The sequence below is a fragment of the Myotis daubentonii genome, chromosome 17, assembly GCF_963259705.1.
Source record: "Myotis daubentonii chromosome 17, mMyoDau2.1, whole genome shotgun sequence".
In the NCBI taxonomy this organism is placed as follows: Eukaryota; Metazoa; Chordata; class Mammalia; order Chiroptera; family Vespertilionidae; genus Myotis; species Myotis daubentonii.
Genome location: NC_081856.1, coordinates 53,791,141 through 53,817,334, shown reverse-complemented (window position 1 = coordinate 53,817,334; position 26,194 = coordinate 53,791,141). Strand labels below are relative to the sequence as shown.

At 69.3% G+C, this 26,194-nt stretch overlaps 1 protein-coding gene across 3 annotated transcripts in view; it reads right to left on the bottom strand.

Moving 5' to 3' along the window:
* ADGRB1 (adhesion G protein-coupled receptor B1) overlaps window positions 1–21,613 on the bottom strand; it is a 48,693-nt gene extending 27,080 nt beyond the window's left edge. For all 3 annotated transcript variants that reach the window (XM_059672425.1, XM_059672427.1, XM_059672426.1), the window contains exons 1-16: window positions 20,836–21,613; window positions 12,097–12,258; window positions 11,390–11,500; window positions 10,906–11,070; window positions 10,511–10,675; window positions 10,089–10,253; window positions 9,571–9,735; window positions 9,066–9,167; window positions 8,433–8,539; window positions 8,038–8,232; window positions 7,401–7,469; window positions 6,649–6,757; window positions 5,600–5,743; window positions 5,088–5,163; window positions 4,861–4,963; window positions 3,789–3,832 (exon numbers count right to left, since the gene is read on the bottom strand). In XM_059672425.1, the coding sequence (XP_059528408.1) occupies window positions 3,789–3,832; window positions 4,861–4,963; window positions 5,088–5,163; window positions 5,600–5,743; window positions 6,649–6,757; window positions 7,401–7,469; window positions 8,038–8,232; window positions 8,433–8,539; window positions 9,066–9,167; window positions 9,571–9,735; window positions 10,089–10,253; window positions 10,511–10,675; window positions 10,906–11,070; window positions 11,390–11,500; window positions 12,097–12,258; window positions 20,836–21,577 (2,624 nt within the window). In that variant the 5' untranslated portion in view covers window positions 21,578–21,613. The remainder of the gene's footprint in view (window positions 1–3,788; window positions 3,833–4,860; window positions 4,964–5,087; window positions 5,164–5,599; window positions 5,744–6,648; window positions 6,758–7,400; window positions 7,470–8,037; window positions 8,233–8,432; window positions 8,540–9,065; window positions 9,168–9,570; window positions 9,736–10,088; window positions 10,254–10,510; window positions 10,676–10,905; window positions 11,071–11,389; window positions 11,501–12,096; window positions 12,259–20,835) is intronic.
* Window positions 21,614–26,194: the final 4,581 nt, after the last annotated feature.

The window sequence follows — 26,194 nt, the reverse complement described above, 5'->3', positions numbered from 1 at the left end:
GATGGATGGAGGCCAGGCCGCCACCTCCGCCTTGTCCGGCACAGCCCTGGCCACCCGCCCACCCGCCAGGCATTTCCCGTTCGCTCGGCGCCCAAATGCCCAGCCGCCTCAGGTGACCTCCAGGTCATTGTGCCACCCCTCCGCCCGGGTGCCTCGGCACCAAGGCCAAGAAAGGGGACTGGACCCCACCAGTCAGTGCTCCCTGCCAACTGGGGAGGCTCTCCTGTGTCTATGCCACCTCCCCCCTACCCCCTAGTCAGTGCCCGCAGAGCTCAGACACCTCCTCTCTCTCCTCCTGGCACCACGGGCAAGGGCGCAACCGCTGGGGCAGGAAGCAGAGACACAGGGGTCTGAGCGGAGAAGTGCACGGGGGTGGGGGCAGGAGAATGGGCAGGAGGCCCCCCAACAGGTGAGGCCTCCCGAGACGACGAGGGCAGAGGGCCCGGCGGGCAGAGGGCACAGGCCTGGCAGAGCCCAGTGGCCCGTGGCCCAGCCGGGACCTGTCTGTCCCTCCAAGCCCCTCCTCGCAGAAGGCAGGCCCCCAGCAGGCATCTGCCGCCCGGCTGCCCCCCAGGACAAAATGGGGGCACAGACGGGCAGAGGCTCCGGTGGGGGGTGGCCTTGCCCAGGGCAGCACCCCCCTCCCTCCTGGCCTCCTCAGGTGGGGAGCAGAGTGCACCCCATGCTCACTGGGGGCCTCTGTGAGGGCTGCCGGCCCGGCCCTGCCCACCAGGAACAGGCTGGCGTGGGAGAACTCGGCTGGGAACGGGCCACCGACAGCAACTCGGGGGGCTGCCAAGTCTCCCTTCCGCTCGCTCCTGCTTGGCCGGCCCCTCGCTGCTCTCTCCACGGAAACCGAGGATGGGGCACGGCTCTTAAAGGGACCGGGACGTGCCCTGGGGCAGGGGCCCCCTCTGGGAGGCAGTGCTGGGGGCCCGCGGCTGGGAGAGAGCACAGACCACCCATCCTCCAGACAGCCACCCATCTCCTCACTGACCCATCCCCCATCCTCCATCCCCCACCCTCCACCTATACTCCACCCTCCACCCATCCCCCATCCTCCACCCATCCCCCATCCTCCACTCACCCATTCCCCATCCTCCATCCATCCTCCACACAGCCACCCATCTCCTCACTGACCTATCCCCCATCCTCCATCCTCCATTCCCATCCTCCACCCATCCCCCATCCTCCATCCCCCATCCTCCACCCGCACTCCATCCTCCATCCTCCATCCCCCACCCTCCACCTATACTCCACCCTCCACCCATCCCCCATCCCCCATCCTCCACCCATTCCCCATCCTCCACCCATCCCCCATCCTCCACCCATTCCCCATCCTCCATCCATCCTCCACACAGCCACCCATCTCCTCACTGACCCATGCCCCATCCTCCACCCATCCTCCATCCTCCATCCTCTATCCTGTCTGCAGGACTCTCCTTCCCGTGCCAACATGCCTGCTCCCAGACCTCACTGCTGCCGCCATGTGACGTGGGGTGCTGGGAGGGGCCCTGAGCCCCGTCAGCCAGGGTAAGGGGGGCACTGGGTCTCCTCACTCAGAGGAGGGGCTGATTACATGGCAGGACTCCTGACGGAAGGGTCTCTAGGGGCCTGTCAGGGCCTGGAGTTTACAAAGTATGCGATGACACCCCGCGTCGGTGCTGAGCCCATGCATGTGCACGTGTGCGTGTGAGCATGTGAACATGAGTACATGTGTGTGCATGTGTAATGAGAACAAGACGTGTAGGGTCTGCAGTGTGGGTGGGACCCTCTGACTCATTCTGTCCAAGATGAGTGTGCTGCACACGCGGCTGTCCCGGCGGTCGGAGGAGGGGACAGCCCACCAGTAGTGACGCATGCGTAACAATGTGAGAGCACTCGAGTCATCGCCAATGAGACATGGGGTCAGGGCTGAGTGTGACCCGGGTCAGGGCTGAGTGTGACCCGGGTCAGGGCTGAGTGTGACCAGGCTCAGGGCTGAGTGAGACCAGGGTCAGGGCTGAGTGTGACCCGGGTCAGGGCAGAGTGTGACCAGGGTCAAGGCTGAGTGAGACCAGGATCAGGGCTGAGTGCGACCTGGGTCAGGGCTGAGTGTGACCCGGGTCAGGGTCAGGGAGACTGAGTTCAGCTCTCTCTGTGCTCAGGGCTCGGGTACCATGGGCGAGTCATGGCTTTCGAGGTCACTGTTTCCCTGGATGGTCACTGGTGCTCTCACTCCCCGACACGCGTGCCCCTGCAGACATGGGAGGGAGGCCCCTTCTCTCCGGCACATGCAATTCCAGGGCTCCTCCAGCGAGAGCTGACTGGGGATCCGACTGGGCCTGCCCGGGCCACAGCGGGTCACCCAGGAAGCCCTTGGCTCCTCCGGCGTTTCATGGGGAGGAGCCGTCCAGCACAGAGCAGGGGGAGCCCTCCCCGGCCCCCACCCACCAGCCTCCCTCCCCTGTGGGCCCAGCTCTGGATCGGATGACTCAGCTAGGCCCCAGGCCTCTGAGAGCCTCACAGGGAGGCCCAGGCGAGGCCCAGGCAGCGCACGGGGCTGTGTACCTCTGCTCACACATCAGCTCGCGAAGGGCTTCCTTCCGTGGGCCGCCCCGAAGGCGCCCAGCCCTCGGCCACCGGGTCCACTGCCCCTCCCGCGGTGCGTGGCATGACCTGAGCCTCACACAGACCCGCTGCGCGCTCCTGCTGCCGCCCGCCTCACGGGGGAGAGGCTGAGGACCAGGGCTCCTGCAGCCGTGATGGCTGAAGGGCAGCCGGGCAGCCAGGTGGGTGGCTACGGGCAGCCCGACAACTCCCAGAGCCGGGCACAGCCCCTGCAGAGTCCACGGCCTCCCCCCCCCGCCCCCCCCCCCCCCCGCCTGCGCCCTGGGTTTTGCTCAGGCTCTGCCTCGGCCCCTGTCCTCCTCTGTCAGCCGCTCTGGGAGCCTGCCCTGACCCCCAGGACACACGCCCACTCGCTGCCCAGAGCACGAGGGGGGACATGGTGCCTGTACCCCAGGCCCGGGGCCCAGCAGGGCACACTCCCCCCAGGCCTGGGAGGGCGCACAGGGAGGCCTGAGGGCTGGTGCCAGGGCGGAGACGGGCTGACCTGACGACTCCCAGCTCCCACTGAGCACCCCTCCCCAGTGCACGCCCAACCCCTGGGGGCAGGCCCAGTCCCACCAGGCCCACCTGGGCCTTCGGATCCAGCGCCAAACCCCTCCTGTCCTACCCTCCCAGTCCTGACCCTCCACCCCTCTGGCCGTTGCTCCTCGCGGGGGGCCTTTGCACAAATGTCCCTGTGGCTAAATGAGGTCCCCACCTCCCCGTGCCTCGCTATGTCTTGCCCCCCCCCACCACCCCGCTGTGGGGTGCCCATGCCGAGCCCTGAGACCCATGTCACAGCCCAGCCGAGCCAGCCCGTTCCCGCCGGGCATGGAGCGGGCACCTGGCCTGTTCTCATGCACCGCAGTCCATGGCACGGGCGGCATCGGCAGGTGCAGGACGAGGACCTGGCCCGTGATCCCGGAGCCCCCACCGCTGCTTCCCATCTGATCACCCCACTCTCCAACCCCCCTCCCTCGAGCCGCCCCGGGCCTGCGTCCTGCTGGCGGTGGCCAGGCCTGTCACTGGCCCGGCTGGACTTCCCTGGAAGGGCGGGGGCGGCCGGGTGGGCGCCATGCTGCCTCAGGGCCAGACCGGGCGGAGGGAGACGTGGCCAGACCAGAAACTGCACCCCTGGCCGCGCTGGGTCAGCTCCCCAAACCCGCCCTGGGCTGAGGCCACCACCCACAGGCACTTACACGTCCGTCTCGTCCCACAGGATGCAGGTCTGGTTGGTGGTGCCCTGGAGGGAGGGGGAGGAGTCAGGGCCACCTGCCAACCCCTCTCGAGCCCCACCCAGGTCACAGGTCACGGCCCCGGTCACGGGTCACGGCCCAGGGTCACGGCGGGATCCGCCCACAGCTGGGCCAGGTGCTCTGCCTACAAGTTCCTCCAGGAAACAGGTGCGTGAGGGGGAGGACGCTGAGGCCAGCGGAGGGAAGAGCCTCCCGCCCCCCTGCCTCCCGCCCCCATGTGGCCGTGGGCAGCTCCTGCCCTTGGGCAGCCCGGCCAGAGCTACCTCTGGGTGCTCCCATGGCTGGTCAGCTGCGGGCACAATGGGCAGCAGAGAGCCCCCAGGGAGCCCTGAGGGTGAGCGAGCGAGGGTCAGGCGGGCACAGGGAGGCCTCGGAACACCCCATCCTGCAGGCCACCGCGTGCCACAGGCGGGGGGCTCTCAGCATTCCTGGGGGGCAGCTGCTCTAAATGCCGATGGGAATGACCTAGCCCTCACCCAACCCTGCAGCTCCCACTTGACAAGGGAGGGAGCCGTGGCACAGAGAGGTGGAGCAACTCGCCCAAGGCCACACTGCAGGAGAGAGCAGGGCTGGTCCTCCCACTACGCTGGCCTGGGGTTCGAGGCCTGGCGCTGCCCTGTCCTGGTTGGGTGACCCTTGGGCTCCGGGGCATCTCGGCCTGGCCTGACAGAGAACCAACCCCAAGGGACAGGGCATGGCGGGCCTGCGGCCGGACCACATGGTCTCGGGATGGGATGGCTGTGTCTCCCCCACAGGAGCCACCAGGTGGACGGGGACCAGCCACCGTGGCTGGGGCTCAGGTGTCAGAGGCGGTTAGATTCCGGCTCCCACGCCACCCTGCTGTGTGGCCCTGAGCAGGTCGCAGCCGCTCTCTGAGCCTCAGTTTCCCCACTCGCCACTCGGGGGTGAAAGCAGCTCCCACAAGGCTGAGAGGAGGCCCCCCGCTCCCCCCTCCACACACAGGGCCCGAAGGGAGGAGCCGCGCCCGCAGACGCGCACCCGCGGGGGCACTCACGTTGTACATGTGGGCAAACTCGATCTCCAAGGGGGTGAGCAGGGAGCGCGGGGGCGGCTTCACCGTCACCGAAATGACCTTGGAGTTCAGGACGGTCGTGTTCCTGGGAGTCAGGGCCGCGTCAGGGGGTCCCGGAGCCCCCTTTCCCGGGTGCCCGCTGGCGCCCGTGCCCCTGCCCCCCCGCCTCCTCCAGGCTGGCCCCCCACGCCCGCCTCCCAGGGGCCCACCTCTGAAGGGCCAGGAAGCTGCCCAGGTTCCGGTACAGCACGGTGCCCACCACAAACACGGACGAGTCGTCGGCCTCTGGAAGACAGGGTGCCGGTCACCCTCCTGCCTCCTCCCCAGCCTGGACCCCGGGAGGCCGGGCTCCGGGGGCCTGCTGCATCCACTGCAGACGCAGCGCTGCCGTCGGAGAGCTGGGGGGCCCGCCCAGGTCCCCCGAGTGGCCCCCGAGAGCTGGGACAGGCAGGGCCATGCTCTTTGCTGGGCCCCGGGCCGCCTGCCGCGTGACTTCGGGGAGCCCAGTCCCTGCTGCGACCCGGAGGCGCCTTCGTCCATCCCGCGAGGGGGCCCGGGAGGCCGTGGGGCGGGGTGGGGGGCAGGAACGCTCCCGGAGGCAGCGGAGGCCATGCGCGCACCGGGATGGAAGGGGGCAGCGAGCCGGCTCCAGAGCCCCTTCCCGGGGCCGGACCTCAGACACCGGCCCGAGTCCCCCGGGGGTCCCTTCCCGGGGCCGCACCTGCCAGCCCCGTGGAGAAGACGCTCTTGGACACCGTGACCCGGTCCTCGGGCACCTTGGCCCAGGCGCCCGCGGCCCGCCAGCCCTTCATGGGGAAGCTGAGGTCCGTGGCGCCGCTGGCCGGGAGCTTGTGGATGCTGAGGACTGTGGCGGCACCGACAGGAGACAGACAGACGGACAGACAGACAGAGGAGTCACGTGACGAGGAGCCTCGGCCCTGAGGAGCTGGGAAGCGGGCCTGGGGGTTCAGGGCCACCAGGTGGGGTGCTCATGGCTCGGAGGGAGCCTGGGGCCCGGGGCCCTTCCTGGCCTCTCCCCGAAGCCCTGTTCCCCCCGCGGACGGCTCCCGCCCGCGTGCACGGTCCCTCCACGGCTTCCGGGCTGGCCGGGTCCCACGGGCCCGGGGGGTCCACGTCGCTGCCCCCGATGCTGGAGCCCAGCCCCCCCTCCACTGTGGCTCCAAAAATGGGACAGGGACAAACCTGTCCCCCTAACCCCCGCCTCGCGAGGACAGTAAGGAGACGACGGGGCCTGGGTGGGGTGACGCAGAAGGAAAGTGCGGGGTGTGGGGTGCAGGAGGGGTGTGCAGAGAGAGTCGGGGAGGCTTTGACAAACGGCCCCGGCGATGCATGTGGGATGTGGTCATCGTAGGCCTCAGGTGGGGTCCCAGCCATTACGGCTCCGCATACCCGTGAGGTGAGCCAGCCCCCTGAGCAGACGCCCCGGGCGTGGAGGGCAGAGAGGGGCGGCCGCACAGTCCTGCCCTCCCATCCCCAAGGCTGGCCCTGGGCCACCAGTAAGCGTGGGCCCGGCCCTGGGGGCTGTGGACGGGGGTCGTGGCGTGTCCCAAGACGCAAGGTCTCCAGGACATTGTCTGTGTCTGAGACGCCCCTGCCAGCATCGTGTCAGGTCTGTGCACAGAACTGACCTGAGACGCTGCCTGGAGGGGTCTGGCCCTGCCCATGTACACAGGGGAGGAAACTGAGGCAGGAAGGCCGGGCCCAGAGCTCCGAGCAGAGGCTGGGGGCTCAGCGGGGGCGGGGGCTTACCCAGGTTGTCTGTCACCTGGTACGCGTCCCGCAGGTCCTTCATGCGGAAGCCGATGACGTCCACGAAGTCCTCCACCAGCCGGAACAGCTCCCTGGCGTTGGGGCCCATCTGGGGGTGGGGGGGGGCAGCCTCAGAGGCGGGAGCAGCCCCACGAGAGCGCCAACCACCAGAGCTACAGGGGTGTCGTCGAGGGCCCCACACTCCGGCCGGGGGCACCTTGTTCCTCCACCTCCTCCCCCTCCTCCACCTGCCCCTCAGCTTTGGGGTCCTGCTGGCCACTCCCCAGCCCGCAGGCTCCGGGCCTGACTTGGGAAGCGGGGTCGGGACCTTCGAGTACCCGTCGCGCTTCATAGATGAGGACACTGGGCCCGGGGGGCTGCTGTGCCAGGGGGCCAGGCTGGGAGGACAGCGGGTCCCTGGGCTCCTGCCGTCGCCCCTGGGTGCTGCCCGGGGGCAGGCCAGCCTGGGAGGGAGGGAGGGACCACCCTTTCCCGATGAAAAAGAACCGCCGCGTCCCGGTCACCCCAACGAGCACCACGTGACCAACACATCCCCACCCCCGTCCTCACGGAGCCCCCAAGGTGAGCTACTGTCCTCTGGCTGACGGGGAAACTGAGCTCAGAAGGCTAAGCGACCTCCTCCAAGCCACACGACGGGCGAGGCCGACCGGGGTGAGAACCCAGCATTGGGCCAGCTCAGCCCGGGAGGTCCCCGCTGCCTGGCCGACCTGCTGCTCTGACCGCGCCCTCACCAGCTGCGCCTCCTCCCACTTGTCCCGGTTCTCCTCCGCCAGCAGGTTGCTGATGATCTGGACGAAGTTCTGGACGAGGAGGAAGAACAGAGGACAGGCAGCAGGGTCAGGGCTCAGAGTGTGACCAGGGTCAGGGCTCAGGGTGTGACCAGGGTCAGGGCTCAGTGTGACCAGGGTCAGAGCTCAGAGTGTGACCAGGGTCAGGGCTCAGGGTGTGACCAGGGTCAGGGCTCAGGGTGTGACCAGGGTCAGAGCTCAGGGTGTGACCAGGGTCAGGGCTCAGGGTGTGACCAGGGTCAGGGCTCAGGGTGTGACCAGGGTCAGGGCTGAGTGTGACCAGGGTCATGGCTCAGGGTGTGAGCAGGGTCAGGGCTCAGGGTGTGAGCAGGGTCAGGGCTCAGGGTGTGAGCAGGGTCAGGGCCCAGTGTGTGAGCAGGGTCAGGGCCCAGTGTGTGAGCAGGGTCAGGGCTCAGGGTGTGAGCAGGGTCAGGGCTCAGGGTGTGACCAGGGTCAGAGTTCAGCGTGTGAGCAGGGTCAGGGCTCAGCGTGTGACCAGGGTCAGGGCTCAGCGTGTGACCAGGGTCGGGCTCAGGGTGACCATTTGCAGCCCCCTCCCTGCCCGGGGGCCCTGGGGCACCTGCACGTCGCCGGGCGTGGGGCTGTAGTAGGCCCTGCGGAAGATCTCGGTCATGTTCCTCAGGACGTCGATGGTGGAGAGCAGGTCCCCGCTGTAGCTGGCGCCGTCCTGGGAGATCTCCACCAGCGTCTGGATGACCTCAGACACGCCCTCCCCGGGCAGCCCTCGCTGTGCCTTCGCCAGGTGCTCCCGGGTCTGGATGAGATGGAGAGGGTTGGGCGCCACGATTCTGCAGGACACGGTGGGGCCGGTGCCCAGGACCTCCCAGGCCCAGGGCCCCCTCTGCGGCCCCTGCCAGTGGCCACAGCGGACGTGTGTCCATAGGGTGCCACCGGGGACAGAGGGTTACGCCTAGAACTCGGGCAGAGGAGTGCCGGGCCGGCGGCAGGCCCTACCATCATCTGGATGTTCCGGTAGTCGATGGAGACGCAGCGGGTGTAGGTGGGGGGCTCCCAGTAGGCGACGCCCTCCTCGTCCAGCTCACAGCGTCGCAGGATGAGGCCTGGGGAGGCGGTGGGTCAGCGCTGCTCCCGCCTCTCGGCTGGAGGCCCAGCTCCGGGCAGGCTCCCGCCCGCAGCTCCCGGGCCCCAGCCCCTCTGGCCCGACCCTCGGTCCCGAGGCAGGGCCTGTCGGAGAGCAGAGCCGGCACAGGAGGGCCCCTCACTTTCTCTCATCCCCAACGCTCCTGAGCGGCTGCTGCCGGGACCAGTGGGAGACAAGCCTCCAGGCCCCACCTGCACGGGGAGAGCCCGCAGCTCGGCCCACCGCCCAGCTCCACACGGGGCGGCACTGGGAGGGGGGTGTTCGGTGTCAGGTAGCGACAGCCTGACACACAGGTGCACCTGTGACCCAGCGCCTGCTGCCGGGAATCGGCCAGGGAGGCGGGCACAGCCCTGCCACGCACGGGGCCTCGGGGCGACAGGGACACGGGTGCTGCAGACAGCCCCTGGCCAGGCTTCAGGGCCACCTCCCCGCCCACACACAGCCCGTGAGGACAGGAGCCCGCACCCCATCTCGGTCGCCCTCACCCGTGGCGTTCCGGGGGCACCGGACTGCGGCCGCCTCTCCCGCCGGGGTCTCCTTCCAGATCACGGTGCCAAAGTTGTCCTCGTCACAGATCTCGTGGGGCTCTGCCAGGGGGGAGGGGACAGGCAGGGCGCTCAGTGCTGGTGCAGGTCAGCAGTCAGACCCCCCCCCAGGACATCCACCCTCACAAGGGGAGTCCCCCGGCCCCATGGCTCAGAGGCTGAGATCTGCCTATGCACCAGGAGGCCATGGTTCGATTCCCGGTCAGGGCACAGGCCCGGGTTGCAGGCTCGATCCCCAGTAGGGGGCGTGCAGGAGGCAGCCCATCCCTGATTCTCTCTCATCATGGATGTTTCTCTCCCTCTCCCTCTCCCTTCCTCTCTGACAACAACAATATATTTAAGAAAACAAACAAGGGGAGAGGGTCCCGGCCAGTTCAGCCCCACGCCCACCCGGCCACTGGGGCGCCGCCCGGAGCCCGGCTGTGGGTGGCGAGGGGACACGCACCGGGGCACCGCTGGGCGCTGCATTGCCGGTGCTCGTCCTGCGGGCCCTGGCAGGCGGCTCCCCCGAAGAAGGGCCCGGAACAGACACGCTCCCGCCGCTGGGAGCCGCCCCCGCAGGTGACGCTGCAGCCGCCCCACGAGGCCCAGGCCTGCCACCTCCCGTCCACTGTGGGGCGGCCGGTGTGGAGCGACGCGCCGCAGGTCCAGGAGTCACGGCGGCCAGAGGCACAGGGCCGGAGAGACAGGGACGCAGGGAGGGCCGGACAACACAGACAGGACACGGGAGGGCCGGACACGCAGAGCCGCGGGGACCCAGGCGGTGGAGCCGGAAGCCATGCGGAGGAAAAACATTGAGACCCGGGAGGAGAAACCAGAGCTCAGCTCAGTACAGAAAGACAGGTGCCTCTCCTGCACTGCCCCACCCCCTCCCGCTTCCCGGCCCCGGACCACATGCCAGGCCCGGTCACCCCATGGCCTCAGCCTCCTCCCTGCCCGCCCCCCGCGCCCAGGGGCGCTGACCTGGGCACTGCTGCAGGAAGCAGTCTCTGCTCTCCACCCAGTGGCCCTGGCACTCGGCGCCCCCGTAGGAAGGCCCGTTGCACTCGCGCGTGCGCTGCTGCCGGCCCTGCGCGCAGCTGGCGGAGCAGGCGCTCCAGCTTGACCACTCGTTCCAGTTTCCGTCCACTGCCCGGCCCGGGGGAGGGAGGGACCGGAGCCGTGTGAACACCCGGGGCCGCGCCCAGCCCAGGACGTGGTGTGGACGCCCAGGGCCCCCCCCCCCCACCTTGCAGCCTGGGACATGGGCCTGAGACCCCTAAGGCCACCCTGATGCCAGGGGCACATGGATGAGGGTGCCCCAGAGTCTCCAACCTCCAGCCTGGCCCCTGGGGCTGGCCCTTCCCGCCCTCCTCGGTGCCCCCCGCGCCCTCCCTCTCACCTACCAGGGCACAGGGCGATGTTGCAGAACTTGGTTTGCTTCTCGGGGCCCTCGCAGGGGTTGCCTCCGAACTGGGGGGGCCTGCAGGTGCGCGTGCGGTCCCGGAAGCCCCGGCCGCAGGTGCTGGAGCACAGGCTCCAGGGGGACCACTCGTCCCAGGCGCCGTGCACTGCGTGCGGAGAAGCCGGGGCGCCGCTGACCCTGCGGCCACCGGGCACGGCTGCCCAACCCCTGACCTGATGACCACCTCCCTCCCGTGTCCGCCCAACCACCGCCTCAGATGCCCCGCCCCTGACGCCCCGCCCCCGGCGCAGATGCCCCGCCCCTGGCGCAGATGCCCCGCCCCGGCCCCGCCCCTCTCGGGCTGCCGCACCGGGTCCCCGGCCCCGCGCCGCCCACCTGGACACACGGCCGAGTTGTTGCACAGCCGCTGCTCGCGCAGGGGCCCGCTGCACTGCGTGCTGTAGGAGGAGGACACGCAGAAGCGCGTGCGGGTCTGCCAGCCCTCGCCACACGTGCTGGAGCACACGCTCCACGGGGACCACTCCTCGGCCGCGGGGTCACCTGCGGGCAGACCCACAGCCTCGCGCTGCCTCGGAGCCCGAGCGCGGCCAGACCCGCAGGGGGGCCCCGACCCCTGGGGAGGGGCGGCGGGGCGGACCTCAGGACCTGCGTCCCCCCGAACTCGCGGGCTGGGCTGGTGCCCCTAAGCCAGCCGCCAGCAGAGGGCAGCCTGGCGCCGGGAGGCTCGGGTAGTCAGGGCGACTAAGGCTGTTGGTGCGGGCGGCGGCAGTGAGTCGGTATCTGTGCTAAGACCCTCCCCGTGAAACCAGCCCCCCGCTCCACGCGTGTTCGTCCTCACGCCTCGCCCCCCGCAGCTCACCCGTGTGCGGGGCCGAGAACCCGAACTGCTGCAGCTCGTCCCCCAGCTCGTCGCGCCGCCGGGCGTCCGTGGAGCGCAGCGACTGGCTCCGGGAGCTGCTGCGCGCGGCCGCTGCGGGGCGGGCTCCGGTGAGCGCCGGTGGCCCTCGGGACCCTGGCCGCCCCGCCCCCTCCCCCGGACTTTTGGGAAACCTGGGACCAGGGCCCCGGGCCCTATTCTCCCTGCTCCATGCCCCGCCCTCTTCCCCCAGGGCCCTGCTCAGCACCCCACCACCCCGCACCCCAGGAATCTCTCCAGGCTTCTGCGATGGGACCCTCTTCCCCAGCAAAACCCAACCCTTAGGATGGAGTCTCGTTATAACCTGATTTAATTTTATGGGAACAGCTAAAACATGGATGAGGTCATTAGAGAGTCTTATTGGAGACGCATGTTCCGGAGGTGGATGGAGCTGGGCAGGGGGGCAGGGGGCAGGTGGGGCTGGGTGGCGGAGGGAGGCAGCGCCCCCAAATCCCCAACCCACAGGGGAGAAGAAAGCCCACCCAGCCCCATCTACTGCCAGCCCTTCCTTCTCGCGGCTCCACACCCGCGGCTCCGCCCTCGCCCAGGCCCCGCCCCCACCGACCGGACCCCGCCCAGGCCCCGCCCCCATCGGCCGGACCCCGCCCAGGTCCCCGCCCACCCGGGCCCGGCCCGCCCCCCGCACTCACCTCCGCAGGCCTTGCGGTTGCACAGCCGGCCCTCCTCCAGGACCCCCTCGCAGCTGCTGCCCCCGAGGCCAGGCGAAGGCAGGCAGGTGCGCGTCCGCGTCTGCAGGCCGCCCCCGCAGTCCCGCGTGCACTCGCCCCACAGGGACCACAGCTTCCAGCCGCCTGGTGGGAACCAGAGCGCAGGGGTCCCGAGTTCAGAGGGTGACCCCGGGAGTCTCCCAGGCAGGGATGGGGCACAGCGGCCGCAGGGTGGGGCCCGCACGTGGGAGGCCTGGGTGTGGAGGGTCAGCTAGAAGTGCGGGATGTGGGGGGGGGGGCAGGGGTGTCGGGGAAGGGTGGGCCGGAGACTAAGGGCCTAAGGACCAAGTGCATGCCAACTGGCATAGCTCAGTGGTTGAGCGTCGACCTACGACCAGGAGGTCCCGGTTTGAGTCCCCGTCAGGGCACAGGCCCAGGTTGCAGGCTCCATCCCCAGTAGGGGGCGTGCAGGAGGCAGCCGATCCATGACCCTCTCACACGGGTGTTCACAGAACAGGTGTGGAGCCTGGAGAGTGCGGGCGGCAGGTGCGCCAGTGAAGCAGGGGCTCAGTGGGCAGGTGGGACTGGGTCGGGCTTTCTTCTCTCTCTCCCGCTCCCGCCCTCTCTGAAGTCAATAAAATACATTTAAAAAAAGACCAGGTCCAGGTGGCCCCCCCCCCAGCCCGCCATGGGCCATCCTGCCCTGCCCATGCCCTCATCTGAGGATAGCGGGCGCTGCTTCCCGGACTGACGCAGGAGGGTAGGAAAGGGCTGCGCAAGGACGGGCACGGGCGTTGTCACTGGGGTCAGAGACGGCCCCAGAGAGTCAATCTGATTTGCAGCAAATTTCGTGTCCAAGTGACTGGCCAGCGCAGATTGGGTCAGTGGAGGGCCCCTCCGCCTGGCTCCCGAGCCTGTTCCCGGAGCCGGCCAGCAGGGGGAGCCAGGCGCAAGGGAACGAGGCCGGCTGGGCAGGCACCTCCCAGTGTGGGCGGAGGGGCCTCATTCTCCACGCCGGGTGCACAGTGGGCAAGGGGAGCCGTCCACCCCAAGCCTATGGGGAACCTCTCTCCCTCTTCTCATAGGCCCACCCTCCCACCACGGCCCCACCTTCCCCCGGGCCCACAGAGGCAGGGCACCTCTGCGAGGGCACGCAGCCTCCTGCCTGTCCCCTGCGCCCAGCCGGGAGGGACACCGCAGGTGGGGGGCGGATGCACTCAGACCATGACAGGCAGGAGAGGCTGGGACCTTAGCGGCTGCCCCTGGTGGGTGGGCACGGCCCCTGCCCTATCCCTCGCTCACACTCAGTCACAGGAGGCTCCCAGGTGTGGTGAGGCCCAGGCTTGCCCGGGCCTGGGGGTGGGGAATGGAGGCGCCTGGCTCTGAGCCCCTTCCTGGGCCTGGGTGTGAGCCCTCCTCCGCCATCGTGTTCCCGCAGCAAGGCCTCCCTGCTCCTGTTGCAGCCCCGTGGAGGGCCCGTGCCCCCCGCTAGGAGGAGCCTGAGCAGGATCGTGCCCACTGTGGGCCCGCCCCGCACCCTCCACGGGAGGCTGCTCCCGGGGCCAGCTGTCCCGGGGCGTCCTGGGCAGGGCCCCTCCGCCTCCCGGGGGCCCTGCTCTGTGCCAGGCTCTTCACCCCGTTCACAGCAGCGGGAACTAGGGCTCAAGGGGGTGGTCCGGATGCCTGGGAGGCCTGTCCGGAGCTGGCACTGACGGGCAATCAGCAGCACCAGCCTGGAGTCTCCTGCAGAAATGCCACCGGGGCTCACACCGCAGGTAAGGATGAAATCGCCAGGCCCGCTCGCCTCCGCCTGTCCGTGTGCCCGGGCAGGGCGCCGACGGCCGAGGCTGCTCCCGCTCCTCGTGCCCCGACTCGGGGGGCTACGCCCAGTGCCACGGCCGTGTGCCAGACGCGGACGGGAGGGAGCCCCAGGTACCCAACGAGCCAAGGAGAATAGCAGGCCTGGAACCCACAGTCGGACCCTGCATGCTCCGTGGTGTCCCCCAGACTACGGCTGCCCACCACGACCAGCCACAGGCCTGTCGGGCCTCTAGGCCTCGGCAGTGGTCCCTGCCCTGGCCACCCTGTCCTGTGACCCCGAGACACAGGGGCAGGGAAGGCTGGAGTCCTGGGAGACAGGCCTGGCGGCGGTTCAGGCTGGGCACGTCTCCCCGGTCACCCCCGCCTCCCCGGCCCAGCCCCCACACGGAAGCCTGCGTGACGTGGAACCAGCCGTGGGTGGGAGAGAGAGTGTCCAAGCCAGGCTAATCAGAGGATGCCACTCGGTTCCCATGGCAACTGCTGCAGAGCTCGTCTTTCAGGATAGACTCAGGTTAGGCCTCAGCTGCCAAAACACCCACTACTTCAGGGCTGGTTACCTTGGTGACCCAGGTGGCAAGGATGTGGTGGGGGAAGAGGGGAGGGGGTGGCCATGGGCTCAGAGGACAGACCGCCCCCCAGGCCTGCCCCTGGCCCGGGTCACATGCTGGACTCGGACGCTGGTCGCAGGCTGAGTCCCCTTGACCCCACACTGAGCTTGGAGCCTCATCCTGCACTGTCTCTGACCCTGGCCATGAGCTTCCTCGTCCCTAGCACAGGCTGAGCCCCAATCCCGGCACAGGCTGAGCCCCGATCCCATCACAGGCTGAGCCCCGATCCCGGCACAGGCCAAGCCCCGATCCCATCACAGGCCGAGCCCCGATCCCAGCACAGGCCGAGCCCCGATCCCAGCACAGGCCGAGCCCCGATCCCAGCACAGGCTGAGCCCCGATCCCATCACAGGCTGAGCCCCGATCCCAGCACAGGCTGAGCCCCGATCCCGGCACAGGCTGAGCCCGGCCTTGGCCACACTCCTGCCTCTAACGGACACTCAGGAAATGAAGCTGCTATTTCTGTTGGCGTTTTATTTTTAATGTGTGTCCCCACACAGAGCTGACACTTGATAAATGTGCGTCCAGGACAGGGGTGAGCACTGCAAGGCTGGGCGGCTAAGGTGCTCCCGGCCGGAGCTCCCCCGACCGCCGGCGGAGGAGGGGCAAGGCTGGGGCCGCCCTCCAGGCCGGGAGAGAGGCCGCCTTCTTCCCCAGCTCAATGCGCCTCTGTCCGGAAGCCTCATTTCCATCTCATTACGGGATGAATGGAACCAATTAATGGCCTCCGAGCAGCCTGGCCACCCAGGAGGGAAGGCGCAGGGAGAGGGGGCTCCGGCCTCTTCCCACCCTGGCACCCCAGCCCAGAGCTGTGACCTCCCCGTCCCTACACCCCACGTTGGCGGGAGTGGGGCGCTGGGGGGCCCTCCCTCTGCTGGGCCTTCCGGGTGCGTGGGGAGTCCCCCTTTGGAGAAGGGGGACTGTGCACTTCCCGTCTCCTCCAGCAGAGGGCGCCCCAGTCCAGCAGGTGGCGCAGCACCTGCCCACTCACCCCGCCCACCTGGCCGGGTTCCCCGAGGACCCCGCCCCCCCCACCAGTGGAGGGCCTGTCCCTGGGCACCAGGTTCCTCCTCTGAGCCCCTGCGGGGACCTGCCCATGGGGACCTCAGGGGCTGGAACAGCTCCCTGAAATCCCTCCCCAACCCGTCCCCAGTCCACAGCCCCCGCCCCCACAGACATTGCCTTGCATTCTCCCTGTGGCCCCCAACGGGCCCAGGGACACCTGCCCCCCCTCCCCCCCGCCGCCCCCCAACACACATCTGCACTCAGCCTCTCCACACCCTGCCGACCTGGGGGCCTGGCTCGGACGCCCTTCCTGAGGGAAGCGTGGGGCTCCCCTCTCGGCCGCGTGGCCAGCGCCCGCCCAGCTGCGCAGGTGCTGGGACCTCAGGGTGAGGCTGAGGGCCATGCCCCACTGCGCCCCCCTCCAGGTGCGGCGCCCCCTGCAGGTGAGGCGCCGAGAGCCCCTCCCAGCACCTGGGAGAGGCGTCCTCTCCTTTCGCCTCGCAGACCAGGGAGCGCGCGGGAGTGGGGGGGCGCCCATCTCAGAAACAGAGACCCTGGCCGGTGTGGCTCAGTGGACAGAGCGTCCGTCTGTGGTCTGAAGGGTCCCAGGTCCGGCTCCGGTCAAGGGCACAGGCCTCGGCTGCAGGCTCAAACCGTAACCCTGTGGGGGCGCGTTCAGGAGGCAGCCAGGGGCGTGCCTCTCTCACATCCTCTCTCTCTCTCTCTCTCTCTCTCTCTCTCCCCTCCCCACCCCCCTGCACTCTTTCTAAAAATCAGTGGGAAATTATCCTCAGGTGAGGATTAACAGTAACAACAAAAAGAATATTTCTCAGGAAAAAAGGAGCTACTAATGCATCCAAAAAAGAGAGAGGGAGACTGGGGCCTGCGAGCCCCCCCCCCCCCCCCCCGCCCCAGGCCTGTCTGCGGGCCCCTCCTCCAGCCGCTCGTCCTGGGAGTGGTCCTGTTGGAGGTGGAAGGCCCAGGCCCACCGGCTCCGCCCTCGGGCCTGGGTGACCGGCAACCCCCTGTCCCACCCCCCGCGGGCCTCCCTCCTCCCGTCTTTCTGGGACACGGCAGCCTCACGTGGAGCTCCCCTGTGGGGGATGGCACACGCGTGTGCTCCGTGGTCACGGCCCACCCTCCCTCCCGCACGTCTGGGGTGGCCTCGTCACCAGCGGATACTGACACCTGTTTCCCCCAGTTTTCTAACTCGGTCCGTGTGAGCGCAGCGCCCTGGCCAAGGTGGTCAGGCCTGAGCCCAGCAGGGAGCCCTCAGGCCTCCCCACACCCCCTCGGGCTCTCCTGTGCCCCTCAACGCGCTCAGTGCCATCTGGTCCCCTCCCCACTCTCTGCCCGACCTCTCCACACCCCGCAGGTCCCGGGAGGGCTCCCACGCTCTTCCCGAGGGAAGCGTGGCCTCTGGGGCTGGGACGAGACCAAAGTCCTGGGGGGGGGGGGTCACGGCAGAGGCCACCCACCACGTGGGGACAGGCTGGAGTCGGCGCGGGACTCGGCCCCTCCCGCGGGCTGGGTGTCCTGGGTGGGTCTTGGTGTCAGCCCAGCATCTCAGTCCCAGTCCTCCAACCCACCTGTCCAGGCGTCACACACACTCAGCCCCCAGCTCAGCCCCTCCCCACCACTGGGACGCACACAGGGCCAGGGACACGCACACAGGGACAGGGACAGGCGCACAGGGACAGGGACACACACAGGGACACGCACAGGGACAAGAACACATGCACAGGGACATGCATAGGGACACACACAGGGACAGGGACACATGCACAGGGACAGGGACACACACACAGGGACAGGGACACACACACAGGGACACGCACAGGGACAAGAACACATGCACAGGGACAGGGACACGCGCACAGGGACAGGGACACATGCACAGGGACATGCATAGGGACACACACAGGGACAGGGACGCGCACACAGGGACAGGGACACGCACACAGGGACAGGGACAGGGACACACAGGCCCACACTCCCAGCCCCCAAGACGCTGCGTTTTCATTATCTCCCATGTCGCTTCTGCAATAAAATTCTTTAATTAAAACATGAATATTTAAAACGACCCTTGAGAGAAATGGCCCCGTCACACCGCGGCAGAACACAGAGACGGGAGGGACGAGACGGAGGGACGGGGGACACACGGACTGACCCTGGTGTGAGTGCGCCTCAGGGGGGCGGCCGGGCAGAGGGGACAGGCCGAGCGAGGCGGGCGCGTGCCGTGGCCAGGTGGCGCCTGGACAGGCACGGCGGGGGGAGCGGGAAAATGGGCCACGGCTGGCCTGGGCCGCCTGCTCCCTCCGCGGTGCTGCGCACGGCCTTCTGGGGGAGGAGATGAAGGTCGCGCCTCCCCCGCCTCCCTCCCCCCCATTAGGGGGCGAGGCTCCCTGGCAGAGGGCATTCCGGACGGATCTGGGGTCTAGCGCCTGCCCGGCGCCGCTGTGTGTCTTCTGAATGACGCTGGACCTCTCTGGTCCATGTGCCACCCCATCCCCATACACACACGTACACACTGGGCACACGGATGCAGGGACACACATGTACCCACACACGCCTGCCCCTTCCCCCTCCGGGCACCACCGCCAGCCATTCCCTCTTGGAATCCCCACGGGGGCCCCTCCTGCTCACCCCCCTCCCACACCCCGGGCCCCCGTCTCTGCCGCAGGCCTCTGGGTCCCCTGCCCAGGACTAAGAGGAGACACCGAGGGTCCGGCGCCGACTCGCTCCCGTCAGAAACGCGTGTGCACCGGTGCCCACGCCTCACGCGACCAGGGAAGCAGCGCTGGCTCTCTCCAGTCACGGAGAGGGGCTGCGGGAGAGGGCGCTGCTGAGCTGCTGGGCTGAGGGGCTTGGGGGACCCAGGCCAGCCGTGTGCAGGCCAGGCTGGGGCGTCGTCCCAACCTGGTCCTGGCAGAACCCCCAGGCCCAGAGCCCCTGCTCGCAGGATACCGCCTGGACGACCCAGGGGCCTCTCCCACTCGGGTCCACTCTGACCTCCGGGTCTTCCTCCCCACCCGGTGTCTCCCACCTCGGTGATGTCGGGAGTGGTCTGGCCACCTCCTTCCTCCGCACCCACACCCTGTGCATCAGCAAGTCCATCGGCGCCCCCACCACCGCCAGGCCCGCCCCCCCCCAAGTCCAGAAGCTGCTGTGCCCCCAGCAAGCCAGCGTCAGGCCCCTCTGGGTGCCTGCAGTGCCTCCCCCCCCCCCCCCAGACTCCCTGCTCTGGGCCTGGACACCCTGTGCGCCTACAGCCTGGGCAGTGGCCGAGCCAGTCACTCCTGCTCGAAGCCTCCAGTAACCCCTTTGTTCTCGAGAGAACAAGTGAACCCCAGCCAGGGCTTTCCCCACTGCACCCCAGCTCCTGCCTCAGGGCACAGAGTGGGTGCCCAGCGAGGGGCGGAGCTCTGGCCCCCCAGCACACAGGCTTTGTCCCGGTCCTCATGCCTGCCCGCCTCCACCTTCTCATCCGACTCCGCGCGGCTCTGAGCAGCGCCAGGCACTTCCCCGCACGGCGCTGCCCACCAGCCCCCGGGCCCAGCACCTGCGTATTGGGTGCCCAGGGGGCCTGGCCCTGTCTTCCTGGGACAGTGCACCCCGCAGAGCAGTCCCCACTTTGCAGGTGAAGAAACCAAGGCTCGGGCAGGTGGCCGCAGGGGAGTGGCCCAGCACACTGACCACCCCCCCCCCCGAACTAGCCACCCTCCGCGCCTCTGCTCCTCAGCAGCTGTCCCAGCCAAGGCCACAGTCACCCCGCCTTGCCCAGCCCCAGGTCAGCCCTCCCGGCCGTCCACCCCACCGCCCGGAGCTGCATGAAGCCACCGACGTGTCCCCCCAATGGATGGGGCATTTTCTGCTGGGTTCCTGGACACCCCCCCCGGGGGCTCTGCCTGCCTCTCCCCTTCTCCCCACTCCTCCCCAGCCACCTTCACAGCTCAGGGAGGCCTCTAGTCGGGATCTGGGGTCCGGGGGCTTAAGCAGAGGGGGCCCAGCATAACGGGGGCCTTTGCACCGCACACACTTGTTTATTATTATAATTGACTAGAGGTTGGGTGCACGACATTCATGCACTGGGGGGGGGGGGGGAGAGTCCCTCAGCCCGGCCTGTGCCCTTTTGCTGTCCGGGAGCCTTGAGGGGACATCCTTAGCGCTGCCACAGAGGCCGGCTGCTGCGCTCGCCAGCTGTGAGCCCTGCTTGTGGCTGAGCCGTGCTCCTCCTGTGGGAGCGCACTGACCACCAGGGGGCAGCTCCTGTGTCGAGCGTCTGCCCCCCGGTGGTTAGTGTGTGTCATAGCAACTGGTGGTTCAGCCCTTCAGTCGATTTGCATATTAGCCTTTTATCATAGAGGATTTCAGAAAGGATGGAGCCTGAAACCCAGGCCTGTGCCCTGACCGGGAATGGAACCGTGACCTCCTGGTTCATAGGTTGATGTTCAACCACCGAGCCAGGCTGGCCGGGCCCCACCGGTCATTTGATGTCGTTAAAGACGTTATTCTGAGAAGCAGTGCAGCAGCCTCAGGGGCTCAGGAGGGGCTAGAGCACTGGACAATGCCCCCCGCCAGCGTGGACCACCAGCCGGCCTGGCCCCTGGACGCCCGGCACCCGTGTTCAGCTGCCTGCTTGGCATCTCGGACCCGATAGCCTGAGACAAACTGTGCCCTCCCGCCCTCCCCCTCCCAGCCGCTGCCCCAGCCTTGAAGATACTCCCAGGAAATCCGGGGTGTCCTGAAGAGGGGCTCCACCTCCTGCCCCGCCACCTGTCAGCCCCACCAGCTTCCCAGCACCACCGGCACCTCTTCCACCGGCTCTCACCCCCCAGGACCCGCGGCCGCCCTCTGCAGGGCTGACCAGCCCGGGCCCAGCCTCTGCCTGCCCTGGGCCTGCAGGGCCGCTCCGGGCTCTCCAGCACCTTGGACCTGCCCCTGGTCCCAGAGACCCTGATGTCGGCAGGACCTTTCCCGTGCCTGACCCGGAGCCTGGGGCACCTCTCCGGGTCTCAGGAACTGACCGCGTGGATGTGATTCACACAGCACGCTCCTCCCCAAGCCTCACCTCCCGACCGACCGCACTCCACGCAGCCGCGTCCCCAGAGGTCCCGCAGACCCGGCCGCCAGCCTGCAGCCTGCGGCCACCAGACGGTCTGCCTTCGAAAAGGAAGGGCCCTCCTGGCCAGAAAGGGAAACACCGGCCCCACCGTCTTCCCTCCTTCCCTCGCTCACTCCTGAGCTCAGCCGCCGCCTCCCCGAGCTGCCCGGCCCCCTCACTCACCTGGGGCGCCATCCTGGCCCCGGTCCTGGGTCAGGCTGGTCAGGCAGTTCTCAGGGCCTCCGGCCGCCCTGTCCCTCACGCAGACGTCGCCGTGGCGCCCCGCGGGGCCGGAGGCCGGGTCCCCGGAGCCCCCGCCCAGGCAGGCGCAGGGGGTCTGCATGATGCCGCAGGGGTGCGAGCTGCGGCTGCCGGCCAGGCAGGCGTCCAGCCAGCGGCACAGCATCTGGCAGGCGGCCCGGCTGGGGCTGCGGTTGCCCACCACCAGGTACTCCACGGAGAAGTCGTCGTCGGGGGGCCCGGGGGCCCCGTCGCGCCGCATCTGCAGGAACTGCTTGCCCGCCTGCAGGAAGGCCAGGGGCGCCGAGGCGTCGCACAGCCGCAGCACCTCGTCGAAGCTCTCCACGCCCAGGTAGGTGCGCGTGGACTCCAGGAAGGAGTCGAACTGGTAGGTGCGCACGCGGCCGGGGCCACGGCAGGGCGCGGGCGCCTTGGCCACCTTCACGTAGAGCGTGTAGCGCCGCGGGTCGGGGTTGCGCAGGGTCCAGGAGCAGCGCGAGGCGTTGGCGGGGAACACGGCGGCCGCCGAGAAGTAGCCGAAGAACTTGCCCTGCACCAGCGTGGCGCACGGCTCGGCCCCGGGCCCCGCGGCGGCCCCCATGGCGGCCCACGCCTGGTGCCCCAGCAGCAGCAGCAGCAGCGGGCAGAGGACCCAGCGCGGGCTCGGGGCGGCCTGGCCCCTCATCCTAGCTCGCGGGGCCGCCGGGGTTCCGCGGGCTGGGCAGGCAGGCGCGGGACAGGCCTGGACATGCCAGGGTCTGGCAGCGAGCGGACCGGGCTGGGGGCTGGGGCTGGGGCTGGGGCTGGGGCTGGGGCCGGGGGCAGGGGCCGGAGGATGGGCCTGTGGGTGACCCAGGGGGCTGCGGTGGCGCCTCACGTCCAGAGCCCTGTGCCCACCGTGGCCGCCGGCAGCACCTGGAAGAGAAGGAGCAGGATGAGGGTTGGTGGGGCCCCCCTGGGGAGACGGGGGTCGAGGGTACGGAGGGGCCAGTGCCCCCCACAGCTTTGCGCAGCTGACACAGGCCTGGCGCTGCTGCCAGGCACCTGCCCTGTCCACCTGTCCCTGGCCACCACCAGTGTGTCCACCTGCAGGCCCAGGGGCCCCGCCCGGGGATGGAGACCTCCTCCTCCGCCCAGACCCCGACAGGGCGCACTGGGGGGGCTGGGAGCACAGAGTCCCCTAGGGCCACCTGTGTCCAGCTGGCCTGCAGCGACCCTCACCTCCCCTCCTTAAAATATAGTTTAAAAAATATAGTTTAATTGATTTCAGAGAGGAAGGGAGAGGGAGAGAGAAACATCCATGATGAAAGAACCACTGATCAGCTGCCTCCTGCGTGCCCCACACTGGGGATGGAGCCCGCGACCCGGGCCTGTGCCCTGACCTCCTGGTTCCTAGGTTGGCGCTCAATCCCTGAGCCAGCCGGCGGGCCTCACCCCCCTTTGAGAGGCCGGTGCTGTGAGCCACTTTCATGGGGACGCTGAGGTCAGAGGGTGACTCACCCAAGGTCACAGCGAAGGCGCAGGAGAACCCGCACCTGGACCCGGACTGACCCCAACCTTGTGCCACTGGCATGGCGCCTGCTCCTGCTCCTGCTCCTCCCCAGAGACAGGAAGGCCGGTCGGGGCGCGTGCGAGGGAGGAGTCGGCACTGCCCAGCCCGACCTGCCTCCACGGGGACCCTGGCAGGTTGCTTCTGCCTCTGAGCCTCAGTTTCCCCACCGTCCCCAAAGCCCAGGCTGGGTCCTGGGTCCCATGCAGCAGGAGAGCTGGCAAGAGAGGGAAGGAGGGAGGGAGGGAGGGAGGGAGGGAGGCAGCGCCCCCCAGAGTCCGCCTGGCCTGCTGGTGCCGGCGCCTCCGCCAGCTGAGCACACAGGCCGGCAGCCTGCCCACGGGCCTGGCCCTGCCTCCCGTCCGGCCCAGCTGGCCGGAGACACAAGGTCAGTCCCTGCTCTGCAGTCCCCACCTGGCGTCCTTCCTGCGTGGGCCTCGGGGACGGAGCAGGGAGCTGGCACAGGCCGGATGCCGGCTGCCCCTCCCAGCCTCAGTTTCCCCATCTGTCAAGTGGGGGTGAAGCCTCCCTCTCAGTAGGGGGGTCAGCGCTGGACCTGGGGGTTACCTAGCGACAGGCCGGGACTCCAGCAGGGCGGAGGCGGGCCCGGGTCAGGGGGCAGTGTGGCCGGCCTGGCCCTGGGCGGCTCCTTAGGGGCAGAGGTTCAGGTCCCCAGAAGGGGCCTTGCCCACGTCTCCCCCTGGCGAGCCCGGGAGCCCTGGTCCCTCCGTCTCCGGGCCACTCAGGGACAGCCTCTGACGCTGTCGCAGCAGAGCGGCCAGCCCGGCTGCAGTGCCCACCGCTAGTCCAGGGTGGGCCCCCAGACCCTCCCCACCACCCCAGAGGGGCCCAGGGACCCCGCCCAGCCCAGTGGCACCAGCGCAGCCCTCAGCGCCCGGCCGGCCCTGCTGGTCACAGCTCACCCCACTCCTGGAGGCCCCCCCCAACCCGCGTCCCCCACAGCAAGCACCAGGCAGCAGTGAAGGTCGGAAGCAGGGCCGCCCGGTAGAAAGGCCGCCCGCCTGGCAGCAGGGAGGCGGCTGGGGGCCGGCGAGGGAGGCTGTGGAGCTGGGGTGATGGAAGTGGTGGGGGGGGGCCAGGGGCTGTGGGACAGACACGGAGGGACGTCTCCGGCCGGGACCCTGAGGAGGAGGGAGGTGTCAGTGGGGGGAAGGGGCACGCCCCGGCTCAAGGCTCTGGAGTGAACCTTCAACAGACACCCAGGCACAAGACAGCCTAAAGGGCCCACTCATGGGGTTCTCACACAGGGTTCCTCAGAGCCCTGGGATCCCACGGGGGTCCAGGAGGAAGCCAGGGCGGGAGGGGAGTGCAGGGCTGAGGTCACTTCCCGGCGCCCTGGCCTCGTCTAGGACGTCTCTGACTTGAGTGGTTTTGCGACCTGACTGCCGGCCAGCGTCTGGCCCGGCCGCGGGTCCAAGCACCGAGCCCCGAGCACCTGGCCTGGCGCGGCCTCTCTGCTGGTCACAGGGCAGCGCTGGGCAGGGGGCCCGGCTGCCAGTGCGGCGGCTCCTGCACCTGCTGGCGCTCACTACCCTCCACTTGCCCCTGACCCACCTCCCTGCCCCCATCACGCCCACAGCCCTCTCCAGCGGCTCAGGCGCCTCCGTCCACAGCCTCCACCGGCCTGGCCCGTACCCTCCAGCGAGGCCCTGCTCAGCGGCTCAGCCCCCTCCCAACCTTCTCGCCTCCAGGGCAGGCCCAGGTGGGCAGAGAGATGGTGCCATGGAGTCTAGCCTGGCCTAGGCGATCCATCTGAGAGGGGGCAGGGCTGGCACCCTGAGTGGCGACCTGGAGGAGCAGTGCCTGGGACAAGTGGGGTGGGAGCAGGGAGAGCGGGGGGAGGGGGGGGTGTCAGGCCAGGAGGTCAGTGAGGGAGGTGGCCATGAGGAGCGGGCTTCCGGCCTGGACAAGTGGACAAGTGGACGGTGTGCGCCCTCACGGAGGCAGGGAGCAGGCGTGTGTGCACAGGTGCGAGCACATATATGGGACGCATGTGCCTCTGGGTATGCACATACATGTGTAGGCACATGTATCTCTGTGTGCATGCGCGGAGCACCCTTGCCCAAGGTCACAGGGCAGGGGAGAGCCGAGCTCAATGTGGGCGGGGATGTGTGGGGCGGTGGGATGGAGGCCAGGGCTGGGCAGGCCGCGGCCAGGGGCTGTCCGGGGAGCCAGGGGCCAGGCTGAGCCCGAGGACCCCATCGGGAGGCCGGACAAGTGGAAGGCTGGCTGCACACCAGGAGCCCGGTGCTGGCTCCCTGGGCCGCTCCCAGCCCTCCCAGCGCCCCAGCGCCCGGCCCCCCTGGACCAGAACCCCCGAGCCTGCTGGCCCAGGGGAGGGGCTGGAGGAGGCTGGCGGGTGCTGACCCAGCCCTGGGCCCCGTGTCGCCGGTCACTCCTCCCTGTAGTTCCCACGGGAGGCTGTCTCCTCCCCCAAACCACAGGCCCCTTGTCCGGCGACCGGTTCCCCATTCCCAGCCGGGGTCGCTGCAGCCTCACCAGCCACTGCACCGCGGGGCTCCCCGGGCAGTGACCCACGAGCCCTCCAGCTCCCTGGGAACCCGCCTCGCCATCGCCTTCTCGGGCCAAGCTGCCCGCGCTGCCCCCGGCTCTCTGCCCGGCCCTGCCGCACGGCCCCTGAGAGCCTGCAGGGCGGCTCGGGTGAAGGGTGGGCAGCACCGAGCAGGGAGCTGGGGCGGGGGGGGGGCAGGGGGGGGCAGAGACACCGAGAGGACGACAGAGAAGAGGGGAGGGCAAGGGCAGTGGAGTGGGGACCAGGAGCTGGCACTGGTATCAAGGGGAAAGGGTGACAGTGGCCCCCGCTGACTGAGTGCCCACCACGCACCAGGTCGGAGATCTTTCGGGACCGCCCCTCCCCCTCCCCCCCACTCGCGTCAATCTCAGGGCCTCACCATGAGGTAGGAGTTCTGAGCCCACATCAAGGCCCTCGGGGTCACCACCAGCCACGGGGGGCCGCGCCCACCTCCCACCCGACCCCGCGTATCCCCACGTGTGCAAAGGGCTGCCCCCGCCGCCTCACAGTCAGAAGCCCTGGTGCCTCGGTTTCCCTGCCGACGACAAGGACGGGGGCTGGGCGCTCCCCTCCAGCTCCAGTCTCACCCCATCCGCCCTGTTCGACCCTCCTCCCCGGCCCGGCCTCCGCGTCCCCTCCCCAGCCACCCTGGCTGCCAATGGCACCCAGACGCCAGCCACAAAAGGCGCTCTGTTGTCCTGCCCGCCCTCCAAACAGTGCCCGCCTGTGTGTCCTGGGAAGAGGCTGCCCTGGGGGAGGGGCAGGCGCCCCGAGGCCCGAGGACAGCTCAGGGGCTATGGTGGGCGGGGCTGGGAGAGCACACAGGGGGGCCGCCAGCCCCCCCTGCCCTAGATGCTCCGCGGGTCGTGTCGGGTCAGGTTGGGGCAGGTCAGGCAGCCTGGTCACCTGGGAGGCGGAGGCAGGCCCAGGACATCCCACCTGAGTGGCCTGGGGCCTGGGGCCCATGAGGCGGGACAGGAGAGCCTGCAGGCCTCCCTTTGTGAATGCAGAGCCGGTGGGCCTGGCCACCTACCCCCCGCATGGCCACTACCTGCCCCACCCCAGCCCGAGCCAACCAGGCCCCAGCGACCTGTGGGGCGTCCCCCAGAGCTGGGAGGGGTGCCCGGGCGGGCCCCCGAGAACCACACTTGCCCACCGCACCTGCCAGCCCAGCCCATGGGAGTCCTCCTTCGCCTGCT